This window comes from Planococcus citri, chromosome 5, assembly GCF_950023065.1.
Source record: "Planococcus citri chromosome 5, ihPlaCitr1.1, whole genome shotgun sequence".
Classification (NCBI taxonomy): domain Eukaryota; kingdom Metazoa; phylum Arthropoda; class Insecta; order Hemiptera; family Pseudococcidae; genus Planococcus; species Planococcus citri.
This window is the reverse complement of record NC_088681.1, coordinates 52,270,341-52,291,248: the sequence shown is the minus strand read 5'-3', so window position 1 is coordinate 52,291,248 and position 20,908 is coordinate 52,270,341. Positions and strand designations below refer to the sequence as shown.

At 35.2% G+C, this 20,908-nt stretch overlaps 1 protein-coding gene across 3 annotated transcripts in view; it reads left to right on the top strand.

The window, feature by feature from the left end:
- The window catches only part of LOC135846965 (cell adhesion molecule DSCAM-like), a 640,919-nt gene that overhangs the window by 94,768 nt on the left and 525,243 nt on the right, over positions 1–20,908 (top strand). For all 3 annotated transcript variants that reach the window (XM_065366342.1, XM_065366343.1, XM_065366341.1), the window contains one exon: positions 2,969–3,093. In XM_065366342.1, the coding sequence (XP_065222414.1) occupies positions 2,982–3,093 (112 nt within the window). In that variant the 5' untranslated portion in view covers positions 2,969–2,981. The remainder of the gene's footprint in view (positions 1–2,968; positions 3,094–20,908) is intronic.

Here is a 20,908-nt window from a genome sequence, read left to right as displayed (position 1 = left end):
GTCTTGAAATTTCTTGATTAGATATTCTGTAGTAGTATGGAATTTTTTTTCAGATTATCAGTTATGATAAAGTAGTTTGATTTGAGCAAATTTTCATTTAGATAGGTACCTTCTTAATTACACTGTAGGAATTGATTTTATCTCAGCTGCACGTGTTATTGAAATATGATTTGAAACAAACTTTATGAAGCATGGTACAAAAATTTACCTAACTGTTTGGGCTTTTTTTGACGGAGACACGAGAAGTTTTGTGAATTGCACTGATGTCCGAATCAAATCATATTTATTCAGGAAATGTGAATTGTGATTAGATCAAATCCGATTTGTTCAGAATTGTTTAATGAGATTTGATTAGTGACCAGATCTCTACTTTAAACATGTTCGATAAGATTTTAGGTATAACATTAGATCAACCTTTTGACATCAATGGGGATTACCTAACATTCCTCCAAATACACTTTCCCAAATGAAGGAACTGGAAGAATTGCCATTTTTCTGAATGGGTATAATTTCCAAAAAAAAATTCAGAAAGGTCTTGTTTTTTTGCCGGAATTGTAAAAAAAAAACTACTTTGTTTAACATCAAAATTATGAAAGAAAATCTTTTGTGGTTCGAATTAAGAAAAATTAGAATATTTTTTTACAAAATTGCTGAAGAGTCTTGTAACGTGTTTTTGCCAATAAGTTAGCAGAAAACACATTTGTTTGGTCAAATTTCTAAAAAGTATTGATTTTTTATCAAAATTGTAAAAAAAAATTATTTACCAAAATTTCAATTAAAATTGCAAGAAAAACTCACTTTTTTGTAAAAATTTTAAAAAGACTTACCTTCTGACAAAAACAAAAATAGGTACTAGAAAAGTTTTCCTTTTTTTGTCAAAAATTGCAAATAATCTTACTTTTTTTGTAAAAATTGTAAAAAAGAGGTGTGATTTGTCGAAATTGCCGAATGAAGTGTTTGTTAAAGAACTTTTTTTGGTAAATAACGAGTAAAAATCTGATTTTTCTGTCAAAATTGTAGAAAAGTGGTAGCTTTTAGTGGAAAAAAAGCAATTGAGATGCTTTGTCAAAATTACTAACAAAGCTTGTTTTTTTCAAAATCTTTGTCAGAAACTTTTTTTTTCAGGAGCAAAAAGTACTTCTTTTTGGTGAAAATCTCCAGAAAATCTGTGCGCTTTGTGTCTCCAAAAAATATGTTTTTTATCAAAATCTTCAAAATTTTCAATTTTTTTTCTAGAATTGCAACGAATAGTCTACTTTTTTTGCAAAAAAAATCAGTTTTTGATCAAAATTCGCTATTAGTCGACAATATTATCTTTTTTAAACGAAATTGCTGAACTCGTGATCCCAATTCTTTGTGGAACTGTAAAAAAGAGGTGCATGTCCACGGCCCCCCTCCTCACCGATTGACTTCAAACACATTCCATTCGTTTGTGCTACGTTTGTGCTGCAAAGTTTTTTGTTTGTGCTGACCCCCTTCCCGAGGTATTTGAGATAACTGGGGGGGAGGGGTAGACAAAGAAACCCCCCCCCAACTCTCAGCTACGAGGTCCAAAATGGTGTAAATCGTTTGTGCTACGTTTGTGATGGTTTGTGCTGAAAAGACTTTCGGTTGTGCTGCCCCCTTCCCGAGATATTAGAGACAACTTGGGGGGGGGTAGCGTAGAATTGGAAGCCCCCCACTTTTAGCTAGGAGGTCTAAAATGGTGTCAGTCGTCTGTGCTACGTTTGTGCTGGTTTGTGCTGAAAAACTTTTTGTTTGTTCTGCCCCCTCCCTTCAAGAGGTATTGGACAAAACTTTTTTTGGGGGCGTGGACTCGGGAGCCCCTCATTTTCAGCTAGGGGGTTCGAAATGGTGTCAATCGTTTGTGCTGGTTTGTGTTGAAAAGCTTTTCGTTTGTGTTACTCCCCTTCCTGTGGTATCAATGGGTCATTTGTGGGGGGCGTAGAAAGGAATTTAAAAAAAAGGTTAGACGAAAGTTTGAAAAGAGAAAAATGGATGTATCTATTGTGCTTCGTTTGTGCTGGTTTTTGCTGCCACCCGTTACCCTCTAACCCCCTCCCCCTCTGAAATAGGGATTTTCACCATTTATCAAGATGCAAAAAAATCGAAATTTGATCTACGCCCCCTGGAGGGCTGAAATTTTGTACAGCTGTTCTTGAGGGTCTGAGCAGACGACTCGATTTTTTTTGACCTCAAAAATCAAATTTAGCCCCCCCCATTGTTTTGGACCCCATACAGATACCTCACTAATGCCCCCCACAAGTCCATATTGAAGAATCCTTCTACATATTTAGACCCCGAAGGCCACTTCTACCAATTTTCAGTTTTTTTCGTCAATTTTCCGAAATTTCTTACTTGGCAACTCAGAATGAAAATTTGAAAAAACCTAAATTTGATCTATGCCTTCTAGAGGGCTAAAATTTTGCACAGCTGTTCTTGAGAGTCTGAGTAGACGACTCGATTTTTTTCGACCTTAAAAATCAAATTTAACCCACCCATTGGGGTTACCAAAAATTTGAATCCCTCTCTAGGAGTCTGCTTGGGGTTGAAATTGAACGGAGCTGAATATGAATGAAAAATGAGCTCTGGAGAACAATTTTGACCTCCATGGTACCCATGAGAGGGAGTTCCATGGGTAACATTTTATCAAAATTTACAAATTTCCTCAAAATTGATAAGTCAATTTGTCAGATTAGTAATATTATTACTATGTACTTGTTACACACCTAATTTTTGTGTACCTAATTTTGTATTTATTTATTCATTTATTTACATCTGGAGAACAATTTTGACCTCCATGGTACCCATGAGAGGGAGTTCCATGGGTAACATTTTATCAAAATTTACAAATTTCCTCAAAATTGATAAGTGAATTTGTCAGATTAGTAATATTATTACTATGTACTTGTTACACACCTAATTTTTGTGTACCTAATTTTGTATTTATTTATTCATTTATTTACAGGAAATTCCATTTGATGCCATTCAACAAAGACATGAATCACAATTCTGCAGCAGTCCTCGTATTGTACGGGTTTTCATTGATGTTTGCAGCAAACTTGAAGGTTTTCGCATCTGTGATTTCAAACGGTGAGTGAAAAACCTATTGAATTGATTTTATAGATGAAACAATAACTGGAATTTTCTCAAATTAGACGAAATTGTTTGGAACCATTGAATTCATTTTAAAAATAAATCTCGTAAGGAACATTTTCAGATGCCATTTATGAATACGAGGTATCCAGATGAAAGTGATTTGATCTGATTAGGTCTGATTAGATCTAAAAAATTACAAATTTACCTACTATTTAGTCCTATCAGTAAGGTAGGAAGTACAGCTAATAAAGTTCTCCACTCAACGAAATTCTCGAAAAAACAAATCCACACAACCTTTTAAACCTACCTAATTACTTACTCATCTATGTGGAAATTTCCACGACGACGACGACGTTTTAATCCACGTGAAATCACCTAGTTGGTAAAATTTGATGGCGTTTGCTTAAAAATTTACAACCGATAACGTCACAAGACACACTTCACATACAGAAGTTTCAAATGATACGTGACTTTTTGGGTCCACACACCTTGATATGTGTGAAATGCTGGTCTAACACAGCCAACCAGGTTGAAAGGAATACTGCGGTGCTGCAATGTACGCGGTAAATATCACAGCTTATACATATTCGATTATACGCGAGTATGCCTAGCTGGTATTTTTTGGTCGCGTTTGCGGAAAGAGTTGCCGAAGCGAGTATTTTAAAACGTGTCACAAACAGATCCCCGCGAATATTTTCTCTTTCTTCGAATAGGCTTTCCCCTAAAAAACCACATCGAAGAAGGCGAGCGACGATAATATCGACGCAAGTTTTTTAATTATTCGCGAGCAGAGCTGGCGGCTTCTGGATTTTGCGTCGCTGCGAAAAATTGAGCCATTTTGGTCGACGTAAATACCTACTAGTATTTTGGCAAATTGGATATATAATACTGTGTAGGTATTCATTTATACGCAACGTAAACGCTTGCCTGTGAAGATGGATGAAAAATATATGCTTTTCAAAAATAATCTTCAACCAAGATGGTATAATGGATATTTGATATCGACAAAGGTGTATCAGTATCCCATGTAACGTGATAACTAAGCTAAGGTTGTTTTTTTTTCTTTTACATTTTTTTCCTTTAGTTCATTTTTAGGGGAAAAAGCCTCTTTGATTCGGATGTTGTGTTGGTGAAATTTCATTAGTGTAATTTTTCCACTGTGTAACAGATACAGCAATTACCTATAGAAAGGTGGCACTGGAAAGAAAGCGAAAGATCATAGCGTAAAAAAGTAAATCCTCTGTGTGCAAACAGGAAACAAGAAGATTGTAAATTAATGAGATCGGATAGAAAAATTCAAATTTTGAGCAACTTCTCATGCAGATATCATTGGTATTGCTTCCTTCTCGTAACAAAATTTCAACCTTTCCCTCAACTGGAAAATGAAATCATTTAGAAATCCCCAAGTACTTACCCAGACCAGATACCCATCAACACATGCTCGAGATTGAGAGATATGTACCTAAAAGCAGATACATACGAGTAAGTAATCTACAAAATGAAAAATATAACACTACATAACGTGACCCTTTTGCGGCAATTTGCATTACTCAAGAGCCCGCAGCTTTTTATGTCGCTCAATTAATTTAAAAAAAGAAAAAAGCTATTAAGATCAAAAGAATGTGCGCTCGAGTTGCTCGTTTAAATCCCAACCACGCTCCACCTCTTGATGACTTCCTGTAGCGCCAATGAAGTACATACAACTTTTTTTTTTTTTTTTTTTTGTCAGTACAAATCGTAATGATGTTTCAACGTTGTTCGCGTCCTGTGAGCACTTTTTTCAACTTTTTTTTGATGGAACGTTGCGTTTCAGCCCTCGAAGTTGTTGGATTTTGTGAACAAATAATTACCCATTTTTATATTTTCCTTCAAGTCCAAAAAAGCTGTGTCAAAAGTAGCCCCCTTTTGCCGAAAAATCAAGAAAATACATTGATTTAAAAATTGGATTTGACCTTTGAAAAAATTTAAATTACTCATCTATTCAAAAAAAAATTCTCTCTCATTCATCAAACCATGTTCGTCCTCTTAAACATAGCTTCAGCCCCCCCCCCTGGTCAAGAAAAAACAAAAGAATTAAATAAGATGACAATGACACTTTTTTTCAATTTCAATTTATACGTCAGAATTCTTCTGAGTACCTACCTAAATCATTTTTCAAGAATCACCCTTGGTCCTGCAGAATTGCTCCCTTTCTATGGCGTCCACCTCCCCAAAGTTGAGAAAAGCCAATAAAAATAAAACACTAAAAAAACTGACAAATTTTTTAAAAAATGGAACAAATCAAAGTCGATTTTTTGTTTGAAAATTTCCCATTTCCAGGTCAGAATTATTTCAACTCTTTCCTCAAGAAAAAATCTTCCTTGGTTCCTCGAATAATAGTGGTCTCCAATGTCTCCATGTATGAAGCCCCTTCCCAATTCACAAGAAAATAAAAATTTAATTGTTAATAAAAAATTGTTGAAAATTTTTTATTCATGGTAAAGAGTCCTTTCGAATTATGTCATCTCTTTTTCAGAAAAATCCATCAGCCCCTCAACAATGTTGGCCTCATTCTAGAGGCTCCTTAAAGTAAATAAAAAATTAAAAATTGAAGTCCCCAATTTTTTGTAGGAAATTTTCCATTTCTGATGAAAATATTTTTGAGTAACCCTAGTACAGTCCACGTATGATGCTTTCTAAACAGTCTGCATTTTTGATTTACTTATTTTTTTTTTGCAAATTTTTCACCGGCCTGTCTAGAAAAAACCTTCCTCTATCCTCCAAAAATTGATAGCTCCTCGTAAAGTTGCTCCAAAATTTGAAAAAAAAATCAAAATAATTCAATAAATCAACTTTCTTTTCAATTTAAACAATTTTGACTTAGGTAAGGGGAACCAAGTAAAATAGAGGAGGGCATCAAAACAATTGAATACGAGTAAGTATAATTTTTTTTTTGATAATGGACTAAATTGAAACATTAGAAGAAGAAAACGTCAAAATTTTGATTTTTTTTTCTTACTTTTTGAGAGAGGCCAAATTTCACTTTTTCATCAAGGGAGAGAGGGAAAGCTCAATATTAGGAATCGTGTTTTTCTGACAAAATGGACAAAATCCAACAATTGGAATACAAAACTGTGAAAATTTTCATTTTTTTATTTCTTTAGAGTGGGTTTTTTGGTAAGACTCAATTTTAAGATGGGGCCCTAAACTTTCCAAAGGATTTCTTGTCATAAAAAACAAAAACTTTGGGGATCAAGTGGCAGTAAAATGAAAAATTTTATCAATTTTTTGCAATAAATGAAAGTCAATTCAATGCAATTAGAAATTCACTGCCAAAAAGGGAATTATTTCAATCAACCAGCATCAACATTTTTGAGCTGAACAATAGGAAATTGATAGAGGACTAAAAATACGTACTTCACCAGGAAAAATATCGGGTGCTGAAATTCATTTTTAGATTTTTGTCAAAGTTTCAAAAATTCAATTGCAGAGAATTCAATTTCCAATCGACCTAATATTATTAACTTTTTTCTAGGATGCTTGGTTTTTGATTTTTGTCAAAAAGCTAAGACTTTTCGAAATTAAGTTTTGAAAAATTTGCAAACGAGTTTCATAAAATCATAAAAATTGATCTGGAGGCAAAAGGAACCGTCCTACAAAAAAATGACGTCCAAGAAAACCGTGGAGGATTAAATTTTCATATCGACGTAATGTCATTAATTTTTTTATAGGATTTTTTATAGTTTTTGATTTTTTTTCAAAAAACTGAAATTTTTGAAATGTGAAAATTTTATTTTTCAATTTTTGCAAATTTGCAAGCTGACTTTTGCCCACTTCATAAGTACTCCATTTTGGATCTCTCAAGTCGATTAGTGACTCGTATCGTTCGACATTTTTTCGTGCCAACTTAATTTCAAAATCTTCTGGGAAGTCCAAAATAGACTAGGTACAAATCATTTTAGCCCTATACCTATGCTAATTTCTCGAATTTTGATTTTTTCATGGAAGACGACTGACATGAGCCAAATTTGGATTTTTTAGAAGTTCACCAAAATTCAAAAAATGGATCTCACTCTTTGAAATTATTCTTATTTGTGTGATTCCCTTTTGTGCGATTCAAAATACTGTATATGGCATTTTTTGGTCTTTTTTTCTCACCCAGAATTGAGTACATAAAAGAAATGCAAATTTCCCGGGGAAAAAAGTTCAAACTTGGCCATACATGATCATGTATGACGACTTCATACATGATCATACTAAAAAATTGTCCCCCACATGCTCATGTATGGATCATTTGTATGAAATTGCATGTTTTATATCATACATTTTATTCTATAATCTAGAAAAGTGACTATAATCTGGAAAAATGTCTGAAATTCATTTATCCACATTTGTCTTGCATTCTTAGCACATCTTATGTACTTATACCATTCAGCAAATCATCCCATATATTTTATACTGACAATATTTTTACTATAAAAATTCATAAATTCTCGAATTTTAAGTATGATCATACATGTTCATGTTAAAAAAAATCCCCGCATTTACACATGATCATGGTTACACTAAATCATACTTGATCATACATGATCATATATGACATGTATGATCATGTGGGGGACAATTTTGTAACATGAGCATGTATGGAAACTTCGGTTTATGTATCATCATGTATGCTCGAGTTCATCCACCATACATGATCATGTATGGCCAAGTTTGAACTTTTTTCCCCGGGTTTCCTATCTCATTATTAATCCTTTGATGATAATTTTTCATCTTTCTCACTTTTTTCCATTCCCCTCCCCCTCTTGAAGCTTTTTTTCAAAAAAATAAACTTTCACGAGTACCCATTTTGAAATCCTATCTCAGTGTACCTACGTTGCAGTGTTCTTCATCGAAGATAATCGAATCTCTCGTTCTCGAATAATGAAAAAGCAGAGCTGTAAAATAAGCTCGGTGAAGACAAGCGGAATACATTACGTGCATATAAAAGTTGCTCTCGAGAAAAAATACATAAAAATAAATGAATAAATAAAATTACAAATCGTATTGTGTATTCATATCGCGCGAACAATTTTTGAAATATTTCCACAGATAACAATTCGACTCAATTTTAACTCTATCGTATGCTCGGCGAGGAAAAAAAAAACTCCCAGCAAGGATTTTCCGTTCGAATTGAAATTCAAATTTTAATTTTCGCGTCGTCTCGTAGCCGGAAGTGTCGGTAGAATGGCACAATGGCGAAGAGATGGCAGAGATCGTGCGAAAAGTTGTCTTTTCTCATTTTTTATCGCTTGAGATTTCAATTATTTTCACCACCACTGCCACCATGCGCCATCATCACATCGTCGTCTATATACGTTCTTTTCGCAGATTACAGTTTACATTTCATCGCCGAGAAGGTATATAATACCTTGCGAAGGTATTTTCCCTCCTTTTTACCTCTTCATTGGGTTCTTTTTTTTCCATCACTTCTCGAGGAAATACGTAAAAAAAAACGAGCGACGAGAGTAAATTAACCTATGATTAAATATAATCGAGTATAAGTCGAGGAAAATTCTACATCGTTTTCAGACAATTTGCAATATAATTTTATTTGGCGGATATTCAAAAATGTCAAGTTATTTCCTCAAAATTCCATCCAATTTATCAACTAATTTCGCATTTTTGCGTGAGAAATTTTCTTCGTTCGTTGGAATTTTCCAAGCTATTTCTCTCGCGCATAAACATCCATCACATCGAACAATTTCCGCACAATGTTCTACTATCAGAGTACCTAGTTTTTTTTTCCTAGCCAAAATCTTCATAGCGTCGTATATAATGTCCTCCCCCTTCTCCTGTACTCGCAGCATTGCCTCATTCGTGACATTTGCAATTTTTTAAACCTTTTTTTCTCTTTTTACTTTTCAAATAGGGTTGCTCAGATACCTCACATCCTCGGGTCATTGACACTTCGTTTATCGTGTAGTATAATTCAGTCCCCAGAGAGTTGGGAAAAGGCGAAAAATTCGGCAAAACTTCGAAGCAGCCGTCACTTACGATGATATCTTTTAATACTTGGTGTTTTTTTGGCATTTACTTTTTGTGTGAAATGAACAGGTGGGTAAATGCGTATGCGCGGAAAGCTGAAAGGCATGTTTTCAATCGGTGATGGTATCGAAATTAATTTCCCAAAGTAGGTACCAAAGACGACGAAAACGACGATAGATAGTTTGACTGGAAGATGTGAAATTCAACGTATATAGAGAGCTCTATACGCAAGCTGAGCTGTACAAACCGCACCAATTTCCTTTCAAAATCCTCGATATTGCGTTAAAGGTGTGATATAATTGACTATAGCGAGCGAAATTAATTAAAATTATTAATTCTATACCTATACTTTTTCGTGACCGTGCAAATCAATTAATGGACGTTGGTCTTTAATGAAAACTTTCTCCAAATGCCAGGTTTCTAAGTTTATTTCAAGCGGTTCTAAACATAGCTGCTTTGTTTTAGTGACCTCTGTAACTTGGTCAAGTTCTTCGAGTGGACGTAATTTTTGCGGTAATCGTCCCTCATCTTGATACGAATAACTTATCTCGAACTGATTTTCAAGTTCCTATGTTTACTAAAAGAATTATTTCGAAAATTGTGTAACTTTGATGACTTCAATCGTCTTTGCACATATTTCTATCTTTTGCCAAATTTTCAGCCCCTCATCCTTTTCTCATCGTCTGAAAATATCAAGAGTTCCCTGTTTTTGAAATAATTTCAAGGATTCTTCCCATTTGTTTATCAATTTGATTTTTTCATCACTGAACAGACTCATTTTTCCATCATGAATAAGCTGTCCTTCTCCCCCTCCCCAATATAACTGCGTGAAACTTTTCCTATTAAGATGATTGCATCCGTACTTTGAACAATAAGGACTTCTACAGTTACTGCCACTGACGACGTACCACTTCATTAAAATAGGTAGTGAAGATTCAATTTTCCACCCACTCAAGTTGCAAAAACACCACGAAGATGAAATAAAGGTAACTTGTGATTCTCAAATATACAATCTAGATACCAGGTATGCGATATTATCTCTGTATAAGAACGTATTACATGTTCAAGGTCTACCACAAACCCAGACATATCGCTCATGTGAGCCTAAACAACTGAAATCTAATTACAGCAGCGTCACATCTGCTTATCTTCAGTTTTCGAATTCTCACGAGTGTAATTCCTCAACAACATTTTCAAAAACATCGCTCTGCCAGATGCACAATTTTTCAATCGTTTTGACATCCACCTAAGAAGAAATTCTCGCGTTGAGCAATTACCTATACTCGTAGAATATTCCTATAGTCTGTCTATGAAACTCGAATCAAATGTCGAAGTTCATTTTCAAGTTGAATGGCAAAAATACAAAGAGAAAGGTGGGTAAAACTTCATTAAATTGGCCTAAAAATTGAAAATTTAAACAAAACATTTGAATCAGTTCTATGAAACATCCTCTCCTTCACTCTCACTTCGCAACAATAAACAGTAGAGGGAGAACGATGGTTGGAAATTCCTAAATGCATTCAATATTATAGTTGCTGATTCTGAGAAAATCGTTCACGAACGAATTGAGTCCAGATTTTCATGATAAGATCAGAACTAGGTACCAAAGTTTCATCGACTTATTTAAATAGGTACCTGTATCTTAATTCGAGTATTGAGTGATTCATTCGTTCGTTCACAAACGATTTTACTTTTTTGAACGAATCGTTCACCAAGACCGAATCTTTTACGATTTTAAATGAGTAGAATAATGTCATGTATCATCTGATTTGATTCTGGAGTGATCAAGTTGTTCTTGAATGATGAATTATTTCTGAGCAAGTCGTTCGCGAACGAAACAACTCCAATTTTAGTTTGGTTGATGCATATAAATATGTCATGAAGTAATGCTATTTAATTTTATCTGGTTTCATTTTTATTGGTGATTCATTCGTTCACGACACGACCGATTTTTCATCTTTGATTAACTCGTTCCATCGTTCGCGAACGAATCATCTTTAATTTATTCTTATTGGTGGATTTGAAAAACTCGAAGTTTGCTACATATTATTTTTCTTTATATTTACTTACCTATTTCCTTAATTTGGCGATGCAGTCGTTTTTGAGTGATTTTTTTTATCGATTCCGAGCTAATCGTTCGCGAACGAATTGAGCCCAGTTTCTGAGGGATCGAAACTGCAGGGTTTTACATATAAAGCCATCTAGATATCTAATTTGATTTCAGTGATTCATTCGTTCGTGAACGAGTTTTTTTCATCTGAACAAATCGTTCTCGAACGAATCATTCGCAATACTTTTCGTGACAGACTGAAGAAGGTTTTGTTTTGCTTTTTTTGTTTATTACCTGATTTGATTTCCAAGTGATTCAGTCGTTCTCGAATGATTCATTACATTTGAGCAAATCGCCCACAAAACAAATCAACCCTAATTTTTGTTGATACTTGGATAGAATGCATAGATAATGTTTTTTCTGGTTTGATTTTTTGGTGATTCGTTCATTTATTCATTCCCGATCATTTTTTTGCCGTGAAGTAAATCGTTCACGAACGAATCCATTCTCAAATCTGATTTATGGATCAAAAAAAGTCTTTTGCCACGCCTTTTTTCAGTATAGATTTGAATCAGTAACAATTCAGTCGTTCCCAAAAGATTTGTCGATTCTGAGTAAATCGTTCGCGAACGAATCAGATTTTCGATGACAGGATTAAAAATGTCCATCTATTGAGTTTCGTCGTACTGAACTTGATTTTTTTGTGATTCATTCGTTCGCGAACGATGTTTCTCCTCTGAGCGAATCGTTCACGAACGATCTATCCACAATATATTTATTTAGTGGTGGATTGAAGAAAGATTTGTTTATCTTATCATATATTATTTGATTTGATTCCAAAGTGATTCAGTCGTTCTCGAATGATTCATCATATATGAGCAAATCGTTCGCGAACGAATCATATTTTTGATGACAGGATTAAAACTGTTAGCCATTGAGTTTCGTCGAGTCATTTATACTGAATTTGATTTTTTAGTGATTCATTCGTTCGCGAACGATTTTTCTCCTCTGAGCAAATCGTTCACGAACGAACTATCCACAATTATATTTATTTAGTGATGAATTGAAGTAGGATTTGTTTGTCTTGTCATACATTATTTGATTTGATTCAAAAGTGATTCAGTCGTTCTCAAATGATTCATCATATATGAGCAAATCGTTCGCGAACGAATCATATTTTTGATGACAGGATTAAAACTGTTGACTGTTGAGTTTCGTCGAGTCATTTATACTGAACTTGATTTTTTTGTGATTCATTCGTTCGCGAACGATTTTTCTCCTCTGAGCGAATCATTCGCGAACGAACTATCCACAATATATTTATTTAGTGATGGATTGAAGAAAGATTTGTTTGTCTTGTCATATATTATTTGATTTGATTCCAAAGTGATTCAGCCGTTCTCGTATGATTCATTACCTGAGTATCCGAGCAAATCGTTCGTGAACGAATCAACAACAATGTGTTGGTGATTTATTGGACGATTCATTCATTGCGGTTGCGTACATTGTCTTCAATTTTATTAATGTAGGTACCTGAAAAAGGCAAATTTTGCCAGGTCTTCGTTCACAGGATTTGATTCTGTTGTTCTTGAATGATTTACTCATTCTGAGCAAATCGTTCGTGAACGAATCAGTTTTTGGTGACAGGATTAAAACTATTGACTGTTGAGTTTCGTCAAGTCATTTTAATTACTAAATTAGATTCTTTGATGATTCAGTCGTTCGCGAACGATTTTTCTACTCTGAGCACATCGTTCGCGAACGAACTATCCAAAATATATTTGGTGATAGACTGAAGAAGGATTTGTTTATCATGTCATACATTATTTGATTTAATTCTAAAGTGATTCAATCGTTCTCGAATGATTCATCATATCTGAGCAAATCGTTCGCGAACGAATTAACAACAATGTGCTGGTGATTTATTGGATGATTCATTCATCGGTTGCGTACATTGTCCTCAAAAAGGCAAATTTTGCCAGACCTTCGTTCACAGGATTTGATTCAGTCGTTCACGAATGATTTGTTGATTCTGAGCAAATCGTTCGTGACTGAAATGAGCCCAGTTTTTGTTTGATTTTATAACTGAAACTGTCGAAGTTTTGTCAAATCACTGATATCTAATTTGAGCTTTCAGTGATTCATTCGTTCATGCACGATTTTTTTTCTGTGGGTAAATCGTTCACTGTCGGTGTTTAATTTCATTTTCGAATTTTTTGGTTCAATTGTCAATTTCTCACTCAAGTTTCCAAATTCCAGCTTGATTACCATTTTATGATTTTGTTCATTAATTGCACAATTTTAATCTTGATTTCTGATTAAATTTCCAGAGTTTTCAAATTTCTTTTCCAGTTTTTAATTTTATTTTCGGTTTTCAATTTCAAATTCATCTTCAGAGTCCTTGATTTCATTTTTAGAGTTTTCAAGTATTCTGTTGTATTTTTTTTTTGTTTACATAATTTTTTTATTGATTTTTTCCCCCACTATTCTTATAGCTAAGGAGCATACTCCAGCAGCTCAGTTTCAACTCCATCTCCCACCTTGGGTCATTTTTACAGATTTTGTAAATGAACCCCTTCTCAAAATTTTGTGAAACCTAGTTCATGAGACACTCATCCACAACTTTTTACTCCAGTTAAGTAATGAGCACACTAATACGTAGCCAATATCTCGAATTCAATCACCAAAGGCAAAGCTATCTGAAATTAAATTGTATTTGTATGCACACAGCAATGTCATCATCGTGTGTACTAATATTATTGTATCTGAAACAGCAAGCACATCCGATTGGCGACGAATTATTGTCGCTTGTGTAAGCAAAACACTTGGCACAATAGGTGTACCCAAGTGCCCTAAGTGCCCTAACGTACCTATACTACCAATAACACATACCTATTCTGTAGCATGAAAGTCGCCACTCTCTGCTGCTCTGCTAGTACCTGGATAGGTAAGAGGTACGTAATTCGTACGTGTCATTTGAATTCGTAACTACAGCCACCGCCACCTCTACCGACAACTTGAAATTAATTAGATTCCTCGGATGACAACAATGTGACGAGGGTAGAAGCAAGCGGATTTAACTCTCGTTCGTCCAGACCTCCTATTATACTTTTAATTACACTAGGGTTAATTAATTTTACCAAAAGTCAATTAATTTGTTATCACAGCGATTCGAGTAAACGAGCTTTGGGTCGTCGTTGGCTCTGGCCGAGGGCCGACAAAAAACAAATTTCAAGTACGTCCATATCGGCGATTTGAAGAATTTTCACGATGATGTGCTTTTAGCTCGACTACATAAATAGGAGTATCGTTTTGGAAATTTCCTATAATTCGGACATTTTCGAGTACATCGTTATCCTATATAAAAATGATGGTGATTATTGAATTAGGTAATACGAATTTATTTTATTGTGGCATTTCAACCGAGTTGCGAATGCTTTTTCGCAAATTGATCTCAATTAAGAGCCACGAAAATGGTAATTTGTTGTGGCTGCCAAAATTTAAAGTGGTTTTCTATTCATTATCAGATACACTCGAAAATGAGTGCTCGGGCATTAACCTCCCAAAAATGAGGTAGAAGCATCGACGATATGCTTGTTTTATCAAATTTTTCACAAACTATCTCAAGTAGGGTGGCTTTAATAAACCAGTGGAAAGTTGCTTTCATCAAACATTGGCCTGTAAAACAATAATCTTCTCGTCCTTATCGCGCCTACATACTACGAAAGTTGGCCAGCGTTGAAAACACTCTTTAGAGTGTCTAAAGACCATCTTCCTCAGCCAAAGCGACCGGCGGGAGCAGCAAAGCTATAACAGCACGAAGCACGCAGTAAACTCCGACAACATTTTATCAACTTTCCGCACAATCCGCTCCCTTTAGACAGCACTCCATCTAGACTGGAAGCTGAGCCGATTAAACACGGCTAATTTAGATATTTCATCGCAGATTAAATTCACATAAACGAAGATGACGGAACAGGAAAACGCTTTGTTTTGGCAGCTTATTCATCGCGCCTCACGATATTTCCAGCAGTGCCCTGCACCTCGAACCCGGCCTATACTCGCTGGTCTCATCCATCTACAACGTTAAAGGCTAGCCCGTCCTTCGTTCAACGGCGGTTGGGAAGGATTTAATGGTATTAACGCAACTTTAACACGCCGTTCGTTATGCTTAACCGAGAACAGGGATGGTGATTATTTGGTCAATAATTTTAATTCATTGCTCATACACTCTACTCTGGGCTTCGGCATCGGGATCGGGCACTCCGTCTGAATAGACTTAATAAACTCAACGGCGGGTAGCATTTAACACGCTGCCCTCTGCACATGCCTTATCCATTTGAAGGCAGTGTAACTATTTCAAATAATGCTAAGGCCATTACCCAGCGAAAACTTACCGATTCCGAATTAATTTCGGGACGGGTTTGTTGAGAAATTTACCCAAACAGATGGTCAGAGATGACGAGTTAAACTTGTAATTTGAAAACGGGCCTGGGAGTTTCTCGATGAGGAATGAAAGTGACCCTCATCTCAATCATTTAATTGAAAACGGGGGATGCATTTTGAGTAAGTAGGTACAAGTCGATTTGTTTTTGTCACGAGTTGTGACAATTTCAAATCCATTATCAGCAATCGAAGATGATTCGTTCGTGAACGATTCAATCAGAGGTGATGAATACCAACAAATCGAATTTGTTTGCAAACGATACGCGTGGATACGATAAATCACTCGAGATCGACTGAATTTAGGTGCATTTGTAAAAAAAACATTCACGCATTATGCGTGAGAAGACCGACTTTTCTTCATATAAAAATCTTTACGAACGAATTGATCCGCTTTTTTTGTATCATTTATATAGAAATTGATCTGTATACAATCGAATCGGATCATTTACGAACGATTGGTGATTAAGTAAATTGATTGATTTCTTGGTGAATCATTCACAACCGATTGGCGATTGAATAAATTTATTAATAGTTGGTGAATCATTCGCGAACGAATTGAATTTTTTTGTGAATCATACGTGAACGAATTGGTGATTTTTTGCTGAATCATTCGTGAACGAATTGATTCGTATAGATGACTCGTTCGCGAACGAATCCATTCATTTACTTGATTTTTGGTGAATCATTCGCGAACGAATTGATTTGTATAAGTGACTCATTCGTGAACGAATCGATTCATTTACTAGATTTTGGATGAATCATTCATGAATGAATTGAATAATTTTTGGTGAATCATTCGCGAACGAATAGATTCGTAAAAGTGACTCGTTCGCGAACGAATTGATTTGCATACGTGACTCGTTCGCGAACAAATCGATTCATTTACTAAATTTTTGGTGAATCATTCACGAAGGAATTTGAAAAATTTTTGGTGAATCATTCTCGAACAAATTGAATAATTTTTTGTGAATCATTCGCGAACAAATTGAAGATTTATTTGTGAATCATTCGCGAACGAATTGATTCGTATAAGTGACTCATTCGTGAACGAATCGATTCATTTACTAGATTTTGGATGAATCATTCATGAATGAATTGAATAATTTTTGGTGAATCATTCGCGAACAAATTGAAGATTTTTTTGTGAATCATTCGTGAACCAATTGATTTGCATAAGTGACTCGTTCGCGAACGAATCGATTCATTTACTTAATTTTTTGGTGAATCATTCACGAAGGAATTGAATAATTTTTGGTGAATCATTCTCGAACAAATTGGATAATTTTTTGTGAATCATTCGTGAACGAATTGATTCGTAGAAGTGACTCATTCGTGAACGAATCGATTCATTTACTAGATTTTTAATGAATCATTCATGAATGAATTGAATAATTTTTGGTGAATCATTCGCGAACAAATTGAAGATTCATTTATCATTTGCGAACGAATTGAAGATTTTTTTGTGAATCATTCGCAAACGAATTGATTTGTGTAAGTGACTCGTTCGCGAACGAATCGATTCATTTACTTAATTTTTGGTGAATCATTCTCGAACGAATTGAATAATTTTTTGTGAATCATTCGCGAACGAATTCAAGATTTTTTGGTGAATCATTCGTGAACAAATTGATTTGTTTAAGTGACTCGTTCGCGAACGAATCGATTCATTTACCTTATTTTTGGCGAATCATTCACGAAGGAATGAAATAATTTGTGGTAAATCATTCTCGAACGAATTGAAGATTTCTTTGTGAATCATTCGCGAACGAATTGAAGATTTTTTGGTGAATCAATCGTGAACGAATTGATTTGTGTAAGTGACTCGTTCACGAACGAATCGATCGATTAATTTACTCTATTTTTGGCGAATCATTCACGGAGGAATTTGAATAATTTTTGGTGAATCATTCGAGAACGAATTGAATAAATTTTTACGAATCATTCACGAAGGAATTTGAATAATTTTTGGTGAATCATTAGCGAACGAATTGAATAAATTTTTACGAATCATTCACAAAGGAATTTGAGTAATTTTTGGTGAATCATTCTCGAACGAATTGAATTATAAATTGAATTATTAATCAATTCGTTCGCGGATGGTTCTGTCAAAAAATTTGTCAATTCCTTCGTGAATGATTCACCAAAAACCAAGTAATGAATCGATTCGTTCGCTAACGAGTCACTTATACGAATCAATTCTTTCGCGAATGATTCACTAAAAGTTCAATTCGTTCGAGAATGATTCACCAACTAATAATCAATTTGTTCTCAAATGATTCCCCTTGAAATCAATCAATTTGCTCAATCGCTTTGGTATTAAGTAAGTATTGTGAAGAGACTGGTTGAATATTCAACGCGACGGATGATTTGTAAAGTTCTACGAGTATTTACAGCCCTAGAATGAATTTTTAAAAAATACTTATCATAAAAATTTTGCAACGAAATCGCCTTGTTTCTGTGCACATAACATGAAAGGTAGAAAACCCCTAGAAAAGCCACTAACACGATATCCACTACAAAATACAAGTACACAATATACACGAGGCAGCGGCTACAAATTACAACGAGATGGATAATATAGCAGGTAGTAGGTACAACCTGCCACTTGTTGGCAAAAACCTATATAATGCTGTGTTACATTGGAAGCAGAGGCGAAAATTTCCAGATTAATTTGAAAATCTCTTTTATCTATTTTTTATGGCCTTTACGATTACCCATATGAGCAAAGCTCGTACGTGTAGCTACCCTTGGATATATATTATTTCAATGCAGCACGTCACCCTGTACTTATATCTTCCCTTTATCGATTCTCCAACTTTTTGTGGGAAAGTCTGAATAATATACATCATCGCCTAATCATACTCAATACATACGAGTATTTACTACCTGTTCTCTCTTTTTTAGCACAGCTTTGAACAGGAAAGAAAAAGGGAGACCAAATATTTTGGAAAAATCTTCTCACAGCCCGAGATGGCATTATCAGACAAATGCAGCAATTCGAGGGAATTTTGCCACGTACTCGTACATTGCTGCGAGCCATCCGATGGCACGCTTACGTGGTACTATACGTAAAGGTATCTACGCACACGTTTCTCCCTTGCACCGAACGACGACTAAGCGATAATTCACCTCTATAAAGCAGCTTCGCTTATCTTCTGGCGGTGTATATGCCAGAAAAGGGCTTATTTTTCGTACCCATCGTCGTATATTCTGAAGAGAACACCCAGACACACCCGCAAGTAGGCAGCATGCTACAAAATTCTTCGAGTTTTCTGCTTCAAATCGTATTAGCACATTCGATATCGCTTCGTCGAAAGTTTTTAAACCGAGAAAGATACTATACATACTTGCAATATACCACGAGAAATATATATACGGATGAGACCTCGTCGTCAGCGAGAGAGAGAGAAAAAAAAGAGACGAGGAGAAGAGTAGAAAAAAAGTGACGTAGCTTTTGTCATCTTTTCAGCGTTAAGGTTTATTGCATTAGATCGACTTCTTTTGTCGTCGTCATCGCCCGTCAACCTATATGAAGTCGTCCGCATCCGGCGACAGATATTAATCGTCTTTACCGCACCGCTCCGCATCGCCTAACCGACCAACTTCTTATAATCGGCTTACGTAAGCTTGCTTTCTGCGTATCTTTCATCGCACATTCGCCGCATCGTACAAAACGTCATTTCTTCCTACAGCTTTTCACCAGCAGCCGTCGCGGATGCCCGTACCGAACTAAAGCTGTATCTATATAGCTGTGTTGAGTATTACCTTTTCAGTTACTCGGAGTTTCTCGGAGTTCGCCTACAGGGCTATCTCATGAAGGACGTTTGGTCCGTGATTCCAATCAATTGTGCAATCTCAAATTGGACATTGGTAGAAAATGTAAGTACTTTTTAGTTTTTAGACACTACGGAAGTCGATGCCATCACACTGGTAACTGAATCTCTCAGAAACTGAGTCATCGAAACGAAACATTGAATGTCGTAAAATGATTCGGATTTTTCAAAATGGTTCAACAATTACTGAAATTTATGAAAGAATTCAAATGATATCAGATAATCACTTGGTATGCATCCGTAATTAAATGCATCCGGGTATACCCACCTTGTTTCATAGAATTCTGAACCGAATTCGGGTGAAAAAACCAGCCCTTATCATTTCGAGAATATCCGACTTCTGAGGATATTCTCGAAACATGATTTGAATCATTCGTTAACGAGTTTTCTGAATTGCGTGGGTATGAAAATCACTTGAATCATTCGATAAACAAACCATTATAATCATTCGTGAGCAAATCAACAGAATCGTTCGTGGACGAATCATCAGAATCAGAATCGTTTGTGAACGAACCATCAGAATCAACATCGTTCGTGAATGAATAATGAGAATCAGAATCGTTCGTGAACGAATAAGGAGAATCAGAATCGCTCGAGAACGAATCATAAGAATCAGAATCGTTCGTAAACGAATCATGAGAATCAGAATTGTTCGTGAACGAATCATAAGAATCAGAATTGTTTGTGAACGAATCATCATAATCAGAATTGTTTGGGAACGAATCATCAGAACGTGAATTATTCGTGAACGAATCATAAAAATCTGAATCGTTTGTGAATGAATCATAAAAATCAGAATCGTTTGTGAACGAATCATAGGAATCTGAATCGTTTGTGAACGAAACATAAGAATCAGAATCGCTCGTGAACGAATCATGAGAATCAAAATCGTTTTGTGAATGAATCATAAGAATCAGAATTGTTCGTGAACGAGTCATTAGACCTTAGAGTCGTTTGTAAACGAATCATCAGAATCATTTGTAAACGAATCATAAGCATCAGAATTGTTTGTGAACAAACTATCAGAATCAGAATCGTTCGTGAACGAATCATCATAATCAGAATTGTTTGTGAACGAATCATAAGAATCTGAATCATTCGTGAACAAATCATAAAAATCTGAATCGTTTTGGATGAACCATTAAAATCAGAATCGTTCGTGAACGAATCATAAGAATCAGAATTGTTTGTGCTCGAATCATAAAAATCTGAATCGTTCGTGAACGAATCATAAGAATCAGAATCCTTCGTATACGAATCAAAAGAATCAGAAATTAATTGTAAACGAATCATCAGAATGTGAATTACAGTGGAATCTTGATAACTCGAAGCTGAAGGGAAAGGAGTTGACTTCGAGTTATCGGAGTTTTCGAGATAACGAGGTGAATTTTGCATTGAGTCTGATGGGGAGTTGAAGAAACAGACCTTCGAGTTACAGAGGTTTTCGAGTTAAAGGATGAGTTCGATATAT